This window comes from Molossus molossus, unplaced genomic scaffold (assembly GCF_014108415.1).
Source record: "Molossus molossus isolate mMolMol1 unplaced genomic scaffold, mMolMol1.p scaffold_m16_p_5, whole genome shotgun sequence".
In the NCBI taxonomy this organism is placed as follows: domain Eukaryota; kingdom Metazoa; phylum Chordata; class Mammalia; order Chiroptera; family Molossidae; genus Molossus; species Molossus molossus.
The window spans coordinates 64,956,041-64,979,574 of NW_023425388.1; the positions used below are offsets into that span (position 1 = coordinate 64,956,041).

General features: G+C 38.3%; 1 protein-coding gene across 1 annotated transcript in view; it reads left to right on the forward strand.

Annotated features, from left to right (window-relative positions):
* Positions 1-235: 235 nt before the first annotated feature.
* Positions 236-23,534, forward strand: part of HCLS1 (hematopoietic cell-specific Lyn substrate 1) — a 28,084-nt gene continuing 4,785 nt past the window's right edge. The window contains exons 1-6 of the mRNA XM_036243096.1: positions 236-366; positions 3,066-3,149; positions 3,713-3,786; positions 13,571-13,700; positions 15,760-15,870; positions 17,904-17,958. Of these exons, the coding sequence (XP_036098989.1) occupies positions 3,066-3,149; positions 3,713-3,786; positions 13,571-13,700; positions 15,760-15,870; positions 17,904-17,958 (454 nt within the window). The 5' untranslated portion in view covers positions 236-366. The remainder of the gene's footprint in view (positions 367-3,065; positions 3,150-3,712; positions 3,787-13,570; positions 13,701-15,759; positions 15,871-17,903; positions 17,959-23,534) is intronic.

Consider the following 23,534-nt stretch of genomic DNA (forward strand, 5'->3'; position numbering starts at 1 on the left):
ATCAAGACACAAATGCTGTGCTCCAGCATTCTGATACGTTTTCTGGTAGAATGTTTTGCTTCCCTGACCAGATATAAACTGAAAGTAAGAGCATTTTTCTTTAACTTCCCCATGGCCTTCAAAGCCTTGCAAAAGACTAGGCATAGAAGCAGTTGGTCCTTTTTTGTTTAAGTGCCTAAGCAGAAGTAACTGACTCAGACTTCAGGAAGTAACTGCAAGGACACGGTGGCAGGAAATGACAGAAAACCTGAATACGGAACTGAAGCATCAGCTCATTTTCTTGTTCAGAAGTGGCAACAGCCAGAGAAGGAGCTAAGTGTTGACGTGAGGAGCTGGGAGCCTAGACAGACACTCGCACCGTTGAAGGTGGGTACCCTGAGCAGTGGGAAGGTAAGGGGGCACAGGGCAAGAGCTGAGGTGAGAGGAACCTACCTGGCTCTTAGTACTTGTTGAGAGATGAAGTCACAGCTAGGAAACTTTTAACCTTTTATGGCCAGAAGGCCTGGGTGGGAGTGGTTGTGGATAATGAGCATCTGCCGAAGGAAACAGAAGTGGGGTCTGGAGCCCAGGGAACATGATTCAGCAGCCATCAATCCAGGACCCCCAGTTTCTGTGGATAGTCTACAACCCTCTCTTAAGGCTGGTTGCTCCGAGGCACCGAGTTGGGAGGAGGACCACAGGAGGTGAAGACAAAGTCTCTGCTCTTGAACAGGGAGCCACAATTCACATGGAAGACATTGTCCCATAGATCAGGGAGCAGTTGCTCATGTACACGGGTGCTGATGGAGGCCAAATGGCATGACGGTGCGGCTAGGGTTAGTTTCTGTGATTGCATGAGTGCAGAATGTCAGAAATGTAGGGGACTTTATAGATTAGCTAGGCTAACCTCTTCATTTATTTTTCCACTGGGGAAAACAGTATCAGATATTCAATGATTTACCAAATCATTGAAGTTACTGTTTGTAAATTGCCTACCCTGGTACCTGGCTAATAAGTAATAACTCTATGTTGATTCTCTTAGCCATATTTCCACAAGGGGCTTAGTAACAGAGCTGGGTGATCTGACTCCCTGTCTGTGCACTTTGCTGGTGCTATAAGGCAGCCTTATGAGAATGACAGTTTGGTACCCCATCAACAGAAGGCACCTGGTGTTCTGGGTGCCAAGATTGACCAAGTTATTCTCCCGTCTCTCACCTCTAGCTTCTTGGCTTCCCTACTACTGGCCAGTAGCTCAAGGATATTTAGATGTCTCTGTGTCAGAAACTTCCCTTTGTTTTAAAAATGCATGAAGATGGAAGATTTATGGGAAAGTCAGGCTGGGACTTCAGAGGAAGAACAGGAAAGACAATAGGACCATCAGTCCTCATTGCTCCCTTATTGCTCACAAATATTTCAGAAATGTCTCCTTTCCAGTTTTTGTGTGTGAAGTCCTTTTGTTGCAGAGCAGCCCAGGAGCCAGAATCTAGGTCTTGATTACCTGCCCCACCTCCATCCATAATTGTTGCCCCATGGGGAAAGTAGAGCTGGTCTCAGCAGTGACTCATCCCACAGTGCAGCTGACTTGGTGAATACTTCTCCAGTGTCTTTTTTGCAAATCTTTAACCAGTCTGCCAGAAACTTCCCTTGGGCTGGTTTCCAAGGCATTTTTCAAAGAGCATGCAGAGGGAGTTTTCCAGTGGAGAGGAAGATCAGAGTCCGAGAGCCTGGGTAGAGGCACTGTAGAGTCCTAGTAGTGGCTGTAAGAGAGACTCCTTTGAGAGACAGCAAAGAGCTTGGGAAAAGACACCAGTGGGATGAGGAGTCTGAGCAGGGAAGGATGAGCCCGGGAGTTGCCAGCTAGCAAGTGGTTTCAGGGTCAAGAGGTCTCAGCAGCCATCAGAGCAGATGAGCATTATGTTTCCTCTTCCCACCTCAGTCCAACATCCCATGTGGGGCGACACAGCTGCTCCTCATGCACAACTGGCAGGCTCAGTAGAAACAGGAGGGATGCCCCAGTAGAATAACAATTTGGTACCCCATCAAACATGTTCTCTAAATAGTTCTTTATCATTTATTTAGTTAATAAAAATCTAATAACTCCTAATGTTCAAAGTAAGGGATTTATTATATGCAATTTTTGAGTCAGTTATCTTTTTCAAAATATAATTAAACTATTTTTTTAAATTAAAGAATATAGAGTTTTTTTGAAAAGAAAGAAAAAGGTAAAATGGAAGACTAAGTGACTTATTCCCAGAAATAATGCTTCCCTGTGTATTGTTCAGTGTATGAATTTTAGCCCTACAGACCTCATGCCGCCGTTCAGTGGCTGGTGTGAGTGGAGGTGGGACAGCACTCACAACGGGGGCTGGCAAATTGCTTAATAGAGTTAAACAGGTTGTAGAGAGGAGTGCAGATGTTCACTTTATCAAGAGATGGACCAATATATGTTTTGATAGCTATAAAAGAGTCATCTGTAGCCCTGGCCGGTTTGGCTCAGCGGTTAGAGCGTCGGCCTGTGGTCCTGAGAGACCCGGGTTCGGTTCCCGCTAAGGGCACGTACCTTGGTTGCAGTTTGTCCCCGGCCCTGGTTGGTCGTGCGGGTGGCAGCCACTCGATGTGTTCCTTTCACGTGGATGTTTCTCTCTCTCTCTCTGTTCCTCTCTCTCCCTCCCACTCTACCTGAACAAAAAATGGAAAAATGTCCTCCGGTGAGGATAAAAAAAAAAAAAGTCATCTGTAAAACCTGAGTGAAAGGGTGCTATAATTCCAGCAATGTTCTAGCGCCCCTTATTGAGTGGTCTCTTGGCAAATGAATTATCCCAGCAGTTTTTGCACCCATGTTACTTATTGTTACTTATACCCATAATGACTTCTATCCAGACTCAGGTGTGCCCAGGCCATGGTAGTCTGTCTTAAATCCACAGAGGTACTTTCCTAAAATTTCCATCTGATTTGCCTCAGTTTCTAGTATCTCCTAACAAAATATGGCAAGAAACATTGAGCTGCTAGATCATTGACTTCAGCATTCTTGTTTCCCCTCCTCTTGACTTTTCCCCCTAATTATTGCCATCTTCTGTCACCTTCAGATGTGGAAGTCCGTAGTTGGACATGACGTATCTGTTTCCGTGGAGACCCAGGGTGATGACTGGGACACAGACCCTGACTTTGTGGTGAGTTTGGAAATAGCTTTGCTTGGATGATGAAAGGTAGAGGAGAGGCATCTGGGCCACTCTGTAACCTTTCAGGGGGCTTAGAAAAAGGACAATTTGGGGCCGAGATAGCCCTCACAGTGGAACTAACTGGTAGGGCCATTGGCTGTAATGAGTGGGGCATGCCGGATACCTGATGCTGAGGATGGAAGGAGACAGGTGAGAAGGAGAGAGGAGTTTGACATTGTGATTGATGGGCTATGGCAGGCTATGCTGAAGGAGCAGGTTAACCTGGGTCTCCTCTGGCCTATGAGCCAGGATCTGGGCTGGACATTTGTAATTTGGGGGGATTCAGAAGTTGTAGGAGACCTGAAGGGTAAAGTGTGAGCGATGCAGTGGGAAGGGAGGTTTCAGAGCTCACCAGTTTAATTTAACATGAGGGAGGGGGGCAAGGTGGGTATACATAGAGAGGCATCTGACTGAAGGAGGCGGCAGATGTAGGGGACATGGAGGTCATGTGTCAGCGGCATGGCCTCTCAGTGCAGCTCTTGCCGTCACTTATTGTTGGGTGCTGTCTTTTGCAGAATGACATATCTGAGAAGGAGCAGCGATGGGGAGCCAAGACCATCGAGGGCTCTGGACGCACAGAACATATCAAGTAGGTACCACATGGACTAAGAAGTGGGAAAGGGATGTTGGAAGAGCCCATGGAAAACTCAGAGACTCAGGGAGGAAGGAAAGAGAGAAGGTAGTTTGTCTCTGTGTCCTTGTGTTTTTTTTTCTTGAATCTGTCCCTGTTTGTTCTGATATGTGTGAGTCATTGTGTATGTCTGTTTCATGTCTCTCTTCTACTCCCCCTCACCCCTATCATTTCTTTCATTTTTCTAACAACTATGCTCTTTCCCCAAGTGGCTCTATTATAAGGGATTCAGAGAGGAAGTGGCTCAATTGCTGAGGTTGGATCACACTTTATCATCTATCTATCATCTATCTATCTATCTATCATCTATCTATTATCATCTTTCTGTCTATTCACATAAATGTAAGTGTATGTCTAGAATGTAGGGTGATTTCAGAGGGGTCAAGGAGGATTCAGTAAGATGTCAAGGTAAAGAACTCAGAATAAATATTGTAAAAGTAGGACAATATCAGGTCATACACCTGGTCTGAATGATTTTTTTTCCTAATCCTTACTCAAGGATATTTTTCTATTTATCTTCAGATAGAGTGAGAGGGAGGGAGAGAGAGAGAAACATTGATGTGAGGGACACATTGACTGGTTGCCTCCCGCACGACGCTGACCAGGGCCAGGGACAAACCACAAGCGAGGTATGTGCACTTGACTGGAATAGAACCCATGGCTCATTGGTCCATGGGCTGACACTCTAACTGCTGAGCAAACTGGCCAGGGCTGGTTGGAATGATTTTTAAAATAAAATTTGATATTGGACTACTTGATAGAAATTGGATGCTTTGAAAGGTGATATGAAGAAATGTGACACTTGGAAAGCCTGTTGATTAAAACTATTTTAGTAATGGCAGTTAGAGATCTTAATATTTTAATATAACCCAATATTAAAAACAGAAACAAAAACAAAAATAAAAATAAAATTCTGATACCATAAGAGAGAAGGTACTCACAGACATATGTAAGGGTTTGTACATTCAGATTGAGAGATTCCCTCTTCTCCACCCTGGATTATTCAGGATCATCTAGCCAGGGCAATCGCTTTGGGTAGTATCAGAATGTCAAATATTGGTAGCAAGGTAGACACAATAAACAGTATAACAAGAGCAGAAATAAAAAAGCAAAAATTGACAACTACAAACTAGGCGACAAAACTAATACAGCTCTAAGCTCCATTTTAACTCCCTCCCCCGCTATAACAACAGTGTTTTTACCTCTTTTTCCCCTAGATTTAAAAAAAATGTGCCCTGGCAGGTTTGCTCAGTGGTTAGAGCATCAGCCTGCGGTCCAGAGAGATCCGGGTTCGGTTCCCGCTAAGGGCACGTACCTTGGTTGCAGTTTGTCCCTGGCCCTGGTTGGTCGTGTGGGTGGCAGCCACTCGATGCGTTCCTTTCACATCGATGTTTCACTTTCTCTCCCCCTCTCACTCTATCTGAATAAAAAGATGGAAAAATGTCCTCGGGTAAGGATAAAAAAAAAAAATGTCAGTGGATGGCCACATTGTACAAACAACACCCTAGGAAAATTTGGCACATTTTTATATAATTTGATAAGATTAAGTACTATGCATTGTTGTTTAATCAGACATAAATGGTTTATCTTAATGATTGTAATAAATATTCTTAAACAATGCAAGCAATTCTGGCAGCAGTTGGAGGAGATGGGGAAAAATGGATCAGAGTTATGAAGAAAGCTTCTTTATGCCCTCTGTAGGCTCAACAATTCAAAAAACATAACAAAATAATACAAAAAAAAATGGGCTTCTTTTCTCTTCTGAGTAAAGGCCACTCAGTCCTGGTATCCTGAGAACTGTGAAGATTAGGATGCAAACTCTTGTACCTTTTCTCTCCCAGTGCCTGTCTCATGCATAGTAGGAGCAGAACATGTTAAGGATGACTTCTAATCGCTGCTATGGTCTTATGGGAAGAGCCTGAGTTTGGATTCCCAGCTCTGCCATTACCAGCAATGTGAATTTAGACATACAACCTCTCTAATCTCAGTGTACATGTTGGTCAGACAGAGATAATAACAGCTACCCTGTAGAATTCAATGGGCTAACAGGTATCAATGTCTAGAGCCGTACTTAGCACCTCAATAATGTTATTTCTTTTCTGTTAATATAGATTCATTTAATCAGATTTTCTTTCTGAAAACCTGACGTAAATATGTAAACAGATGACAGTCTTCCTTCTTACTAAGTGGTGTGTACGTGGACTATTCTGTTGCATAATCCAATAATACATTATGCTGACTGAAGACCCTTGGAGGTGTAAAATTTGGTGACCCCACATGTTCATTTATCAGCCTTGTTGGATCTACATATGATAGAATAAATGTGGAGACATTTACACAAAACCTACTCCCCTCCCATTTACTCAGGCTACCAAGGTGCAAAAAACCAGTCTCTGCTGGTGACTAGCCAGGTGACCTTGGACAAGTCACTTCTCTTCTCAGATTCCCAGGTTTCCTATTGGAATAAAAAAGACCTGTAGAGGACCTTCCAGTAGCCCTCTCTGGCTAGTGTGGGCTAATCCAGTCTTTCAGATCAGATGGGAATCATTAAGGTTCGTGGGAAAGGGGGGGAAGTTGCAGAGGAGAACAGTAGCTACAGAACTAAGATGACTCAGAGCAGGAAAAGGAAATGATTGTGGTTCACTCTAATCTTGCTACCTTCCCCCACACCATGATCTTTCTTTTTTAGGTCTGCCTAAAGTAAATTTAGCTTGGGGAGTGGTTTGGTAATTTGGTGAACAGCTCAAGTGATCTTATCTGTCCCTCATCTATTGTATAAACGAGTCCTGGGTGGCAGCTCCAAACAGCCTAGGAACTGTTTCCTAGGAACTGCCTGGTGTTCAAGGGCCATTGCCCTTTTCTTCATCTTCTTCTTGCCACTCTTGTCCACTCAGACTCCTGTGCCTCATTACAGTCAATACACCCATTTCTTCTCCTGGATGCATATAAACACCGATCTGCTTCTGGTCACTACAGATTAGTTTTGACCATCTTAGAATTTCATGTAATGGAATAATATAGGACTTAGTCTTTTGTGTCTGTCTTCTTTCACTCCGCATAATGTGTTTTGAGATCTATCCATGGTCTTATGTGTATCAGTCTGTTGTTCTTTATTACTGAGAAGTAGTATCCAGTTGTATGGATATACCACCATTTGTCTTACCTGTTACCCTGTTGGTGGATTTAAGTTGTTGACAATTTAGGGCTATGACAAATAAAACTGTCATGAACATTTGGGTTCAGATCTTTTTGTTGCATATATTTTTATTTTTCTTGGCAGTATATGAACTGCCAATTCATATACTAAATGTGTTTAATTTTTAAGAAACTAACACATTATTTTCTATTAGGAATTTATCATTCATATTAATAATGCATGGTTTTTAATTGCTCTACATCTTTGTCTACACTTAGTATTGTTAGTATTTTTAATATTAAACACTTGTGTGAATATGTGATGATTTAAGTTTGTATTTTTCTGATGACTAATTTTATTGAGCCTCTTTTCATGTGACATTTGCCTATTTTCGTATTTTCATTTTGGTGTCTGTTCAAATCTTTTTTCTCACTTTTTTTTTTATCCTTACCCAAGGACATTTTTTTCCTTATATTTTTTTTGTTCAGATAGAGTGGGAGGGAGAGAGAGAGAGAAACATTGACGTGAAAGGGACACATCAAGTGGTTGCCACCCGCACGACCCAACCGGGGCTGGGGACAAACTGCAACTGAGGTACATGCCCTTAGCAGGAACCGAACCTGGGTCTCTCTGGAGAGCAGGCTGACGCTCTAACCGCTGAGCCAAACCGGCCAGGACTTTTTTCTCACTTTTAAAGTGGGTTGTTTGTATTCTTATTGAGTTTTTTTTTTTTTATCCTCACCCGAGGACATTTTTCCATTTTTTGTTCAGATAGAGCGGGAGGGAGAGAGAGGAAGAGAGAGAGAGAAAGAGAAACATCGATGTGAAGGGACACATCGAGTGGCTGCCACCCACAGACCAACCAGGGCCGGGGACAAACTGCAACCGAGGTACGTGCCCTTAGCGGGAACCGAACCCTGGTCTCTCTGTACCGCAGGCCGACACTCCAACCGCTGAGCCAAACCGGCCAGGGCTTCTTATTGAGTTTTACACAAGTCTTTTGGGAGATATGTGTTGTGCAAATATTTAATCTGGAGTGTAACTCACTTTTTCATTTTATTAATGGCATCTTTGAAAGATCAGAAGATATTAATTCTGATGAAGACTAATAATCAAACTTTTTATGGTTAGTGTTTTATGTGCCTAAGAAATTCTTGCCTGTCTCAAAATTGTAAAAAATTTCTTCTAAAATATTTACAATTTTAGCTTTTACATTTAAGTCTATGATCAAATTAGTTTTTGTGTACAGTGTGAGGCAAATACTGAGGTTCATTTTTTTCCATATGGATAATTCATTACTCCAATACCATTTAAAGACTTTTCTTTCTTCATTGACTTACTTGGCATCTTTGGTCATATACATGGGGGTCTATTTCTAGATGATTTTATTGATTTATATGTCTTCCTTGTCTCATGTAATACTGTACTGATTATTGTAGCTTTATGATAAGTCATAAAATAAAATAGGCTCCCAAATTTTCTCTCCTTTATAATAATAAAACTTTTACTGTTCCAGAATTTTACATTTCCACATATATTTTAGAGTAAGCTTGTTAATTCCTACAAATATGCCTGTTGGTGTTTTGGTTGGGATTGCTTTGAACCTGTATAGATCATTTTGGGGAAAACCGACATCTTAATGATGTTGAGTTTTCCAATTCATGAATGTGGAATATCTCTCCATTTATTTAAGTCTTTAATTTTTTTTCAGAAATGTTTTTATGTGTTCATGTCTTGCACATGTTTTGTTAAATTTATACTAAAATATTTTGTTATTTCATGTGATAGTAAATGGCACTTATTTTTAACTTTCAATTTCCAAAGTCTATGGCTAGTATGTCAAAATAAAATTGATTTTGATAGTGACTTTGCATCCTGTAGCCTGCCAAATATACTTAATGGTTCTAGTGGCACTTTTTGGGGGGTGTATTTTCTCTCTATATATATTTTTAGGTTTATTTTTATTTCATTTTATTTTTTAATCCTCATCTGAGGATATTTTTTTTATTTATCTTCAGATAGAGTAGGAGGGAAGGAGGAAGAGAGAGAGAGAGAAACGTCGATGTGAGAGAGACACATCGACTGGTTACCTCCCTCACAACCCCGTCCAGGGCCAGGCATGAACTGCAATCGAGGTACATGCCTTTGACCAGAATCAAACCCGAGACTCCTTGGTTCGTGGGTTGACGCTCTACTCACTGAGCCAAACTGGCCAGGGCGATTCTCTCTCTCTCTCTCTCTCTCTCTCTATATATATATATATATATATATACACACACACACACACACACACACACACACACACACATATTTTTTTGTTACAGATGTTTCTCTTTTTCTACCCCATTGACACCTCCTCCCCACCCCCCCTACCCTGTCCCCGGCTTTGTTGTCCATGTCCATTGGTTATGTGTACATGCATATAAGTTCTGTGGTTTATCTCTTCCCTCTCCCTACCCCCTCTTCTGAGGGTTGTCACTATGTATCCTACTTCCATGTCTCTGGGTCTAACCTATTCCTCAGACTGTTATGTTCATTATATTCCACAAATAAGTGAGGTCATGTGGTATTTGTCTTTCTCTGCTTGGCTTGTTTTATTTAGGATAATCCTTTCCAGGTCCCTTCATGTCATCTCAAAGGATAAGAGATCTTTCTTTCTTATAGCTGCATAATACTCCATTGTGTATATGTACCACAGCTTCTTTATCTATTCATCTACTGATGGACACTTGGGCTGTTTCCAGATCTTAGCTATTGTAAATAGTGTTGCTATGAACATGGGGGTACATATATTCTTTCTGATTGGTGTTTCAGGCTTCTTAGGGTATATTCCTAGAAGTGGGATCACTGTGTCAAATGGCAGTTCAATTTTTAATTTTTTGAGGTAACACCATATTGTTTTCCATAGTGGCTGCACCAGTCTGCATTCCCCCCAGCAGTGTACTAGAGTCCCCTTTTCTCCATACCCTCATCAACACTTGTTTGATGATTTGTTGATGGCGGCCATTCTGACAGGTGTGAGGTGATACCTCATTGTTGTTTTAATTTGCATCTATCTGATGATTAGTGATGTTGAGCATTTCTTCATATATCTCTTGGCCATTTGTATGTCCTGTTTGGAGAGGTGTCTATTCAGGTCCTTTGCCCATTTTTAATTGGGTTCTTTGTCTTCCTTTTGTTGAGTTGTATGAGTACTCTATATATTTTGGAAATTAACCCCTTATCTGATGTATAATTGGCAATGATATTCTCTCACATAATGGGTTGCCTTTCCATTTTGATGGTTGTTTCTTTTGCTGTGCAGAAGCTTTTTAGTTTGATGTAGTCTCATGTGTTCATTTTTTCCTTTGTTTCTGTTGCCCTAGGTGAAAATTCTGCTGCGTATGGTGTCTGAAATTTTGTTGCCTACATTTTCTTCTAGAATTTTTATGGATTCATGAGTCACATTTAAGTCTTTTATCCATTTTGAGTTTATTTTTGTGTATGGTGTAAGTTGATGGTCTAGTTTCATTTTTTATGCATGTAGCTGTCCAATTTTCCCAACACCATTTATTAAAGAGGCTATCTTTACTTCATTGTATGCTCTTGCCTGCTTTGTCAAATATTAATTGAGCATAGTGTCTTGGGTCCATTTCTGGGTTCTCTGTTCTGTTCCACTGGTCTATATGCCTGTTCTTGTGCCAGTACCAGGCTGTTTTGATTACAGTGGCTTTGTAGTATAACCTGATATCTGGTATGGTGATCCCACCTACTTTGTCCTTCTTTTTCAAGATTGCTGTGGCTATTTGAGGTCTTTTTTGGTTCCATATGAACTTTTGAAGTATTTGTTCTAGTTCTGTGAAATATATCATTGGTGTTTTGATGGGGATTGCATTGAATCTATAGATTGCTTTGGGTAATACAGACATTTTAATGATGTTAATTCTTCCAATCCATGAACAAGGTATGTGCTTCCACTTTTTTATATCTTCCTCTATTTCTTTGTTCAATGTCCTGTAGTTTTCTGCAAATAGGTCCTTTATTTCTTTGGTTAAGTTTATTCCTAGGTATCTTAATTTTTTTGACATGATGGTAAATGGGATTGTTTTTAGTTTCTCTTTCTGTGAGTTCATCATTGGTGTATAAGAATGCCATCGATTTCTTGACGTTAATTTTGTATCCTGCTACTTTGCCAAATTCATTTATTAAGTCTAGTAGATTTTTGATGGAGTCTTTGGGGTCTTCTACATATAGAATCATGTCATCTGTGAATTATGACAGTTTCACTTCCTCCTTTCCAATTTGGATCCCTTTTATTTTTTCTTCCTGTCTGATTGCTGTGGATAAGACATCCAGGACTATGTTAAATAAGAGTGGCGAAAGTGGGCATCCCTGTCTTGTTCCTGTTCTTAAGGGAAATGCTTTTATTTTCTGCCCATTGTGTATGATGTTGGCTGTAGGTCTTTCATATATGACTGATTTTCTATATTTTTGATCATACTGTTTGTGAATAAAATTTTCTGGTGTTTGTTACTGACCTTTATGCTTTTACTTTTGTAATAAAAACAAGATCTATTCCTTCTCTTGGCTCATTTTGGGGCTCTGAATCGCTTTTGGGTCCCATAAGATGCATTACTTTCAAGACATTTTAAAACTTAAAATAAACATCTGAGAGTTAATGTGTCAGTTTCTAGTTATGCTGCTAAGCACATCACATTGTGACCTTTTGTTTTCCTCTCTGTCACTTCCACCTGACCACTATGTTCATACATTAATTATCTTGTGTCCTCAGCCCTAACAGTGTCTCACACTCAAAAGTTTAATTAATATTTAATTAATATTTGTTGAATGAAGTAATAATACAACTAAGACCTACTTAAAGTGACTTCAGCTATAATCTAAAGAATTTAATAAATTTATCTTCTTTGGCCATTTTTTTTCAAATTATATTGTCTATTGGCATGATCCTGTGATTAGCCTTGCTGTCATCCAGTGGGTAATATATATGAATCTCATTTTCTAATTTCTTTTATAAATTTTTTCAACTATAATATAGTTCTGACCCATGTAGCAATCATTGGACTCATTAAGACTTTGCAGAATTTTCCCACTTAAAAGTAATGTTTTGCCCCATTTTCTTCATTCTTTATCTGAGTACTTTGGTTGGGAAATATCAGTCTTTTACATGTTCTTGGAACCAATCACTTCTTGGACACAGACAGTTCTAAAGTGTTGGTGTTGTTGAACTAGCAACACAGGATCCCTGCCTCCACTGCTGCCAGAGGGTTTAGAGCAGGCCCGGGAACAGAGGGTTCTTCCAGCACTTAGTTTGATTTCATCTGGTTCAAAGCCAGCTTTCTAAAATTAACTGTGACTAAGGCTGAGAAGGCTTTTTAAAAAGACCTTTGTGGGCTTATCCTACAAGGCCACCAGATGGATCTATTCTTCCATGAAAGAGGGGAATTTCTGCTATGAGATGGCCATTCCACCTGGAACCAGCATATCTGGTTCTCCTGAGCTTGTGAAATTCTAGTAACATCACTATCTCAACTCCCTAAACGTTCATTTCTTGCTGTAGGAAGTCAATTATTTTATTTAGGATTCTCTTGTCCAAATGTTTCTAAAAACCCCCAGGGGTCTTTATATATGCCCAAGTATCAGTCCTGATTGGCACTTATTGGTGCTGGTGCTGAGCTATTGCTTCATATTCTCAGACCAAACAGATATACAGAGGTGCTCTCTGCCCTCATGGTAACAATGGAAGTGAAGTAAGGACAATACCTCCTTTTGGTGTTACCTTCTCTTAATGATAGAGGTGTCCCAAATCAACGTTATCTGAGCCTCAAAGTGTTGCAACAGTTAGTGATAACAGTGACTTTTATTAGTCTGTATTACTTTTATTTCTCTTTGGAATTATCAGATTTGGGAACGGAGGTGAAGAGCACTGATTTTTGACACGAAAACACACAAAATATTCAATATGTATATAGAAATTTCCCAATGCTATATTTTTCACAACCATCATTTTAAATGACTTCCTAGTATGCTAGTGAAAGATAATACTGTAATTTACTTAACTATTATTCAGTTATTAGCCGTATAACTTGTTTCTTGTTTGTTGCTATTACTAGATAGCATTTCAATGAATATCATTAGACATTAAGCTTTTCCATATTGAAAACAGTTTTCTTAAGGTAGACACCTGAGCCTAGATTATATGAATAAAAGTGTATGTGAATATTTGTGTGCTTCTGGAGATAAAGTACCTAATTGCTAGAAAGCAAATGCATTCACAAAGAAAAGTTATTTCCCAGTTTCTAGAATATAGGCATCACTGTCCTCTAGTATTTAAGAGCATGAAAAATAGGACTAAATGTCAGCTGTTTAATTAGTGAGCAACATAACAGACTAGGGAAAATACTATTGGCTTATGGAAAGTTTAAACCATGCTATGGTACACAGGCCACACTAATCTCTTACACCCCGACCCAGCTCTGGTATACTTTGAGGCCTCAGGTTATTGCTAAAAATAAACAGAACACACCTCAAGATTTCCATTTTACTGAGAAAGGAGGGTTTGTTGACTTCCTTGTGCTAGACAAGTCTCTGTAATGTTGTTACTTCCAGCATCCACCAGCTGAGGAACAAAGTGTCAGAGGAGCATGACATTCTCAAGAAGAAGGAGTTGGAATCAGGGCCCAAAGCATCCCATGGCTATGGAGGTCGGTTTGGTGTTGAAAGAGACCGAATGGACAAGGTGAGTTGAAAGAAGATATTTGCTTAATTTCTAAAAAGATAGATTTGCCCGGCTAGTGTGGCTCAGTTGTTGAACATCAACCCATGCACCAAGAGGTTGCCAGTTCAATTCCCTCTCAGGGCACATGCCCAGGTTATGGACCCGATCCCCAGTGCGGGGCATGCAGGAGGCAGCCAGTTGATGTTCTCTCTCATCGATGTTTCTCTCTCTCTCCCCCTCTCCCTTCTTCTTTCTCTAAAATCAAGAAAGAAAAAAAGAGATAGATTCATCCATTTGTTGGTTTTATGGTTTAAAACTTGTTCAAAATTACAATAGTCTTTTGGGCTTTAAAATAGAATATCCACATATTATTTGTATTATTCTTTCCCCTATATCAACACATAAAATATAGATAACAGAAAACGGAAGCCAAGAATTGAAAAGGGCTGGCTATAGTAGGCAGGCCCAACCACACTGTGACTGTGGAGACAGGGAGCATATGTAGAGAAGAAAAAATATGTTTTAAAATCATTTACTACTTTCAAATATTTAGGTATTATGTCTATATTGCAACTTCTCTCTTTTTTTTTTTGCTATATATTTAGTGTTTTTATGTATATATTATACATTGCATGATGTGCACAGAGGTATGAAAAATATTGATGTGAATTTATCCATGAGAAGCCCTCAAATATGAATAGTTTTTATTTTATCCATTAGATGCTATAAAAGTATGATAAGTCCGGCCAGTGTGGCTTATTGGTTGAGCATCGACCCATGCACCAAGAGGTCGCCAGTTCAATTCCTGGTCAGGGCACATGCCCAGGTTGTGGGCCTGATCCCCAGTTGGGGGGGCATGCAGGAGGCAGCCAACTGATGTTCTCTCTTACTGATGTTTCTCTCTCTCTCTCTCTCTCTCTCTCTCTCTCCCTTCCTCTCTCTCTAAAAACCAATAAAAAATTTTTTTAAGTATGATAAAAGGATGCTTGTATATTAAATCATATTTTCCATTGACTTTCCTAATCTCAAAGATAGAGATATATTCCTATAAGAAAAAAAGGTTTACTTTCAAGGAGATAAGAAAAACCCAATGAAAGCCCTTAAGAGGTGTTTTGTTTTGTCATTGTGTAAAGTGCCATGGAGGCATTGTATTCTCCCACAAAATTCCTAGGAAAAAAGAAGCCATTCATTCTTAAATTCAACAAGCAAAACTGACCTACACAGTCCCCAAAATATTGCAAAACCAGTTCCCAGGAGTTTATACAGGGCAGCGCTTCATGTTCATCTCTGTACTGATGTTATCCCAGCATGGGATTGGCAATATAGGAAGGAGAAGAAATATTCAGTTTCTTTAGTTGAGACTCTGCAAGGCATCGTTATTTGGTTTGAGGTATTACTTAATTCCCAAATTATTAAAGTGTCCATATCTAAATATTAGAAGAGAAATAACTTTTAAAACCAAATTGAAAAATAAAACAATAGGTGGAGTAAAAAGTGGAGGGAAGTAGAAAAGATTTAAGTTACATGCCATCTTGGACCACTCCCAGTATTGTCTACCAACTTCCTTTGGTATAAAGAATCAGTCACTGCTAAATGTTAGGGTTCAGGTGACACTTCTGAACTTTGATGGTCATGCAGCAGAAAAGATTCAGAATAAAAAATGCCTGGCTATTTACGTGAATATTCAGTGCTGACTAAGGCATCCAGTTAGTCCCCTTCGGTCTCTCCCCAATAACTACCCTCATTTCTGTTTTGATACACAAAGCCCCGTTTTAGCTTTCTTTTTGTTTCTGGTTTAACCACAGCTCGGTCTTCCTAGTCTCTATCCTCCTGATTCCCAGCCTGTCCTCTGGAGTTTCCTGAATGGTGGGTTCTTAATGGTACTAAAGAGTCAGGATGTGCAAAGCTCCCGGAGTCACCTTGCTCTCCCACCATGTGTTCCTTGGCACCGCTGTCAGAAGCTGAGTCTGACCCAGAATGGAATTTCTGGTATTCCCATGTCCCATCCCATCTCTATATCATTTTATTTCTTTAGAGTCACTTTTATCTGGTCACTCATTCCATCCTTGGTTTTTCTCAGAGTGCTGTGGGCCATGAGTATGTTGCTGAGGTGGAGAAGCACTCTTCTCAGACTGATGCTGCCAGAGGTTTTGGGGGCAAATACGGAGTTGAGAAGGACCGGGCAGACAAGGTAAGTGACAGCCCTCTCCCCACACCACCAACTCAGATCACATGGGACTCAAACCAACACTCCCCCTTGAATGTGGGTCTATGATTCTCCTGTGAAAAACAGGGCAGGGGACTCAAGGAGGGTCCATCATGCGGGTAGCTCCTGTGACCTCCCTCAGCAAGTTCCTTGATGCTACTGTTGGAGGCCACATGCTGAGCTGATAGGTATTAATTGAAATGAGACAAAGACTCTCAAACTGTTTGAATAAGGAAACTGAATCCTTCAAACCATTGGTTTTTGTTATACCTATACAGATGAAGAGAGAAAAGGAAAATTCCAAAGCTCCTCTTTTGGTTAGACATCAAAACCTTATAAATATGTATACCTTTCAGGAAAACAGAGATGTTAGCTTAAATGTTATTACCATGGCAGCAATAATCAAATAAAAAAATAATCAAGTGAAACAACTGATTAAGTTTATAATGTTTTTAGAAGGTAACAATTACTTTTCATGAGATTTAGCACCAAATTCAGGTGTTAAAAGATTTCTTTGCTGTACAAAACAACTACTATAAAAAGTAGTTTTAAAGAGAGAAAAAAAGGACAGTATGATTACAGATGACAGAGTGGTCATGAGAGTGCAACTGATAACTCATAATTCTTTGATCTCTCTTTTTATGGTGAGAATAGTGTGTCCTCCCTGCAGCTACACACAGGACATCTTCATAGCCAGCTGAGATTCTATTTTTAACCTCAGTTGTTTATTAGGTGGGCCTGAATCCTTAAAGCTAAGTGTTAGATGTAATTTCATTGTAGGTGGGAAAAAAACACCAGGGAAGTTTAAAAGATACTATAATGGAAAGGAAATACACAGAAGGTAATTTTTAAGGCAGTAATGGGATATGGAGCATGTTATGGTCTTCTCTAATCAGGTTGGAATTTTTTTTTTTTTTTATCCTCACCTGAGGACATTTTTTTGTTTTTTGTTGAGATAGAGTGGGAGGGAGAGAGAGGAAGAGAAAGAGAAAGAGAGAGAGAGAGAGAGAGAGAGAGAGAGAGAGAGAGAGAGAGAAACATTGATCAACCAGGGCCGGGGACAAACTGCAACCGAGGTACGTGCCCTTAGTGGGAACCGAACCCCGGTCTCTCCAGACCGCAAGCTGACGCTCTAACCGCTGAGCAAAATGGGCCAGGGCTCAGGTTGGAATTTTTCTTCCATCTTGGCCTCTTCCTAATGTTTCATTGTTCTTTTTCTCATCTTCTGCCTCACAGCCACAAACTGAATTATCTAAACAATCAGTGTGTCATGTCAACCAAGTAATAATACATACTAATAGCTCTAAAGATGCAAAATCTAGACTTATTTAGAGATCCATAGTTACGGAGCCAGTTGGGGATGTAGCTACATTGTGATGTTAGGTATTGGTCCATGCTTATATCCAGTGCCAGGAGCAGCTAGGATCCAGACTCTCCTGTTTGCCTCTCATCCCACCAAAGTCCACATCTCTGAGTAAGTATAATTTATTAGCAATAGGATACTATCTCTTACATGTGTACAGCGCTTTATGGTTCACAAGGCACTATTATCTCATTTTAGTTCCACAAGAGTTAGGAAGGAAAACACTAATTGATTGAGTAACCCAAGGAAAACACTTTACATGCCTTGCCCCACTTAGTTCTCATAATATCCCAGATGAAGAGAGGTCACTTCTTCCATTTTACAGTTGAAGTTCATGACACAGGTATACCTATTTTTATTTTATATTTGAAGAAATTGAGGCTCAAATATTAAAGGACATGCCCACCTATAAGTAGGGGAGGTGGGATGCGACCCTAGAACTGTCTGTGACCAGAGCCCACGGCTGCTGACTTGGAGCACACTGCCTCTACACCAGCCTGGCGGGGTCCTACCGTCTGTTTCTGCATTAAACCTCATTCACAGGCCTGAGCCCCTATAAATGAACCTCTGAGCTGAGCTGGGAGTAAGGGTAAGTGAGAGAGGGGAAGAACTGTTAGCTCTAACTTTAACCAATTCTCTCTCCTTTTCTTTGTAGTCAGCAGTTGGCTTCGATTACAAAGGAGAAGTGGAGAAACACACATCTCAGAAAGGCAAGAATCCTGCACTTCAGCTCTAGCAACCTGACTGCCCTGCTATTGTGCTCAGACTTCAACTCCCTTTTAGTTTCATGACCCAATTCCTCACTATTTCATTTATTTTTAAATCCTAACGTGTACTTGCTTCTTTCTTTCTCCTTTACCACTTTCTATGAGATTGGTCAAGTTTCTTTTATCATCTTTTTTTCCATAATGGATTGAAAATAAGGTATTCTACTCCTTTATTTTAGGAGGTTATCCTTAAGTTTTGACATGCATCTCTGACTTACATTTAAAATTAATCATTATCTCTTCCTGAGCAATATAAGAAATATATAGAATAATTTAATTACATTCTTTTTACAGTCTATATTTTTTGTATCACCTGGACAATTATTATTGTCTGATATACTGGTTTTGTGTGTTTATAAACTCCCCAAATTTAATTATGATTATTACCTAGTAAATGCTTATTTAAATTGACCAACATATTTACCAACTCCTAGCTCAGCATTGCTTCCTGTATTTCATTGTTTCCTCCTGGCTTCTTCCATTTTCTTCTTGCTAAGGTGTATCCTTTGATAATTCTTTCAGTGAGTCTATGAAAGAACTCCCAGGCTTTGTCTAACAAATGTCTTTATTTTCTTCTACTCTTCATTGTTCTTTTCCATTCATCACTTTGAAGATATTATTTCATTATCTCTGGCATCTCTCTTGTGTCCTCGTTATTTCTTTGTAGGTAATATATCTTGTCTCTGTTTTTTTGTTTGTTTTGTTTTTATTTTTTATGAAAGGTTTTCTTTCTGTCTCTGATATCCTGAAATAATATCAGAATATGTCTAAATGTTGGATCTACTTTTATTATTCTACATGAGACTTATCAGTCCTTTTCAACCTGTGAAGTGATTTATTATGGGAAGTTCTCAGGCTTTTTTTTTTTTTTTTTTTTTGATAATGCCTTTCCTCTCTTCTCTTTTATTTTTCTGGAACTCATATTAGATGTGTATTCTCTTCTTGATGTCTCAATTTTTAAAAGAATTTTTAAGTTTACAACAAAATTGAGAGGAAGGTACAGAAATTTATCATATGCTCCCACCCATACAGAAGCACAGCCTTCCCCATTATTAGTGTCACTCGCCAGAATGGTACATTTTTTACCAAGGATGAATCATAATTACCCAAGGTCCATAGGTTCACTCTTTCATCTATTTATTTTTTATTTTTACAATGTTTTTCAATTACAGTTTACATTCAATATTATTTGTATTAGTCTCAGGTGTACAGCACAGTGGTTAGACCATCATATACTTTACAAGTGGTCCACCCAATATTCCAAGTATCTACCTGGCACCATATATAGTTATTACAGTGTTATTAACTATATTTCCTATGCTGTACTTTACATCCCCATTACTATTTTCTAACTACCCATCTGTACTTCTCAATTCCTTCACCTTTTTCACCCAGTCCCCCAACCCTCCTGCTCTCTGGCAATGCTGTCACAAATGGTAAGATTTCATGCATTTTTATGGCCAAGTAATATTCCATTGTGTATATATATACCATCACTTTTTTTTTATCCACTCATCTGTTGATGGGCACTTGGATTGCTTCCATATCTTGGCTATTGTAAATAACACAGCAATTAACATAGGGGTGCATATATTCTTTTGAATTAGTGTTTTGGGTTTCTTCACATGTATACCCAGAAGTGGAATCACTGGGTCATAAGGCAGTTCCATCTTTAATTTTTTGAGGAACCTCCATTCTGTTTTCCGCAGTGGTTGTACCAATCTGCATTCCCACCAGCAGTACACAAGGGTTCCCTTTTCTCCACATCCTCACTAGTACTTATTGTTTGTAGATTTATTGATGATAGCCACTATGACAGGTGTGAGGTAATATCTCATTGTGATTTTAATTTGCATTTGTTTAATGATTAGTGACATTGAGCATCTTTTTATGTCTACTGGCCATCTGTATGTTCTGTTCAGGTCTTCTGCCCATTTTTTAATTGGATTTTTTTTTGTGTGGTTTTTTTTGGTGTTGAGTTGTATGAGTTCTTTGTAAATTTTGAATAGTAACCTCTTATTGGAAGTATCATTGGCAAAAATTTTCTCTCATTCAGTAGGCTATCTTTTTGTTTTGTTGATGGTATGTTTAGTTTTGTATGAAACTGCCAAACTGTCTCCCATTTTTCATTCCCCCCAGCAATGTATAAGAGTTCCTGTTGCTCCACATTCTCACCATCATTTGGTATTATAAGTATTCTGGATTTGGGCCATTGAAATAGGCGAATACTTAGTATCTCATTTTAATTTGCATTTCCCTGATGACATATGATGTAGAGCATCTTTTAAAATGCATATTTGTCATCTGTATATCTTCTTTAGTAAGATGTTTGTTAAGATCTTTGGCCCATTTTTTAATTGTTGAGTTTTAAGAGTTCTTCATGTATTTTGGATAACAGTTCTTTATCAGTGCATCTTTTGCAGATTTTCTCCCAGTCTATGACTTGTCTTTTCATTTCTTTGACATTGTCTTTCACAGAGCAGAAGTTTTAAAATTTTACTGATGTCCAGGCTTATAAATTATTTCTTTCATGGATTGTGTCTTTGGTGTTGTATCTAAAAAAGTCACCATACCTAAGGTCATCTAGGTTTTCTCCTACATTATCTTCTAGGAGTTTTATAGTTTTGCATTTTGTATTTAGGTCTATGATCTATTTTGAGTTAATTTTTGCAACAGGTATAATGCTGTATCTAGATTTATTTATTCTTTGCATGTGGATGTCTAGTTGTTCCAGCACTCTGTTGAAAAGACCATCTTCTCACCATTATATAGCCTATGCTCCTTTGTAAAAGATCAATTGACTATATTTATGAGGGTCTAGTTATAGGTTCTTTCATTGATCTATTTGTCTATTTTTCACCACACTGTCTTAATGACCTTAACTTTATAGTAAGTCTTAAAGTAAGGTAGTAGCAGTCTTTCAGCTTTATGTTGGCTAATTTTTCAGTCTTGTGTTGGCTATTGAGTCTTTGGCCTCTCCATATGAACTTTAGAATCAGGTTTCAGTATCCAAAAAATAACTTTTTATTGGGATTGAATTACATCTATGGATCAATCTGGGAAGTAACTGACATTATGACAATATTGAGTCTTCCTATCTATGAACATAGACTATAACTACATTTAGTTTTTCTTTGGTTTAATTTATCAGGATTTTCCTTATATAGATCTTTTATATATTTTTTATTTATAGCTAAGTATTTCTTTGTTGGGGTTGCTAATGTAAATGGTACTGTATTTTAATTGCCAATTCCACTAGTTCATTGTTGGTATATAGGAAAGCAGTTGACTTTTGTATATAACCTTATATTCTGCAACTTTACTATAATCACTTATTAGTTTCAGAAGTATGTGTATCGATTCTTTTGGATTTTCTATACAGACCATCATGCCATCTATAAACAGAAACAATTTTATATCTTTTTTTTTCAGTCTGTATACCTTTTATTTCCTTTTCTTGCCTTATTGCATTAGCAAGGACTTCCTGTACAATGCTGAAAGGAGTGATGAAAAGAGATATACTTACCTTATACCTGATCTTAGCGGGAAAGCTTCAAGTTTCCCACCATTAGGTATGACATTAGCTGTAGGGTTTTTGTAAATTGTCTTTATCAAGTTGGGAATGTTCCCTTCTACTCCTAATTTACTAAAAGTTTTTTTTTTTTTAAATCATGAATAGATGTTGGATTTTGTCAAATGCTTTTCTCTGCATTTACTGATAAGATCCTGTGATTTTAATCTTTTAGTTTATTGGTGTGATGGATTGCATTAATTGATTTTCAAATTTTGAACCAGCCTTTCATACTTTGGATAAATTCTACTTGGTCATGGCGTATAATTATTTTTATATATTGTTAAATTCAATTTGCTAACATTTTGTTGAGGATTTTTGAATCTTTTTTTTTTTTTTTTTTTAATGGTACGTGTCCCTAGTGGGAACCAGACCTGGGACTCTCTGGTTTGGCTCTAACCACTGAACCAATCTGGCCAGGGTGAATTATGTTTTTGAGAGATATTGGTCTATAGTTTTATTTCTTGTAATGTCTTTTTCTGGATTTGGTATTAGAGTAATGCTGGCCTCATAGAATTAGTTAGAAATTATTCCCTCTGATTTTATCCTCTGAAAGAGATTTTAGAGAATTGGTATATTTATTTTTTTCTTAAATGTTTGTTGGAATTTTCCAATTAACCCATTTGGGCCTGGTGTCTTCTTTGACCCATGAGTTATTTAGAAGTGTGTTATTCGTGTAGCAAATATTGGGGGGAGTTTTCTAGATAATTTTATTATTATTAACTTCTAATTTAATTACATTGTGATCAGAGAATATGGTATATAATATTTCAATATTTTGAAATGTATTAAAAACTTATGGACCAGCATATGGTCTATCTTGGTGAATGTTCTAATGTACATTTAAAATGTGTATTTTGCAGTTCTGGGTTATCATATTCTATAAATGTCAATTGGGTCTTGTTAGTTGATAAAGTAATTTGGACCTTCTATAATTTTAGATTATTTTGTCTAAATTTTCTGTCAATTAATGAGAGAAAGGTGTTAAAATTTTCAACTGAATTTTGAATTTTATCTTTTTCTTGAATTTGTTTCTTTTCCTTCCTGCTTCTGTCAATATTTGCTTCATAAATTTTGATTCTGTTAATAGGTTTGTGTTAGCATTTATATTCCTGATGAATGATGAATTGTTCTCTTACCATTGTATTATGTCTCTCTTATCTTTTATAATGCATTTTGTCTTGAGATCTATTTTGTCTCCTATTCTTTCTGATGCTTACTCTTTCTATGATATATATTTTCTTAGATAAGTATTTAAATTCTTAGCTTAGAATTAATATATAAGTAGCGTGAACTTGGATATTTGTATTCCATACACTCAGGTGTGGGCCTGGAGTTTCCAAGTCTCATAGGCACATTTTTCCCCTATAGTTTGTTGCTGAACAAACTACAAGCCCCCTCACCATTTCCATGGACACATGAGTAGAATTTTTCTAGAACTCTTTTATAGCAATGGGCAAAGACTCATTTTCTGTTCCCCAGCCCTCTATTCTTTTAAATAAGTTAGAGCCCCACATCCTAGATTCTAGCCCTAGGCACTAAATTTGGGACTTAAAACACCCTTAGGTTTTCTGTGGCATCCGCTCATATTTACCCTCATATCTACTGCTTTGATTTACCTATTTGTTTTTGGAGTCAGGTTTTTTTCCTTCTTTTTTTGTGAGCTTCACTATTAACAATAACAAAAGCTGTTATGTTTTAGCTGACATTTCTAAGTGTTTATATGGGAGTAGGAAAGGCATACATTTCAGGTGGATATGCCTTTTTTTTCCTTTTCTTTTTCTGGAAACTTCTCCTTATACTCTCCATACTTTCCCCTTCCTTGAAGAAGGGAGAAAATTGAAATGATCTTCTCATCTTGGCATGGAAGTCAAAGAGAGAAGAGAAAAACAATGAACAGTGTTAAAGCAAAAGATGGCTTAGAACACCGTTTCTCTTTAATTCACCT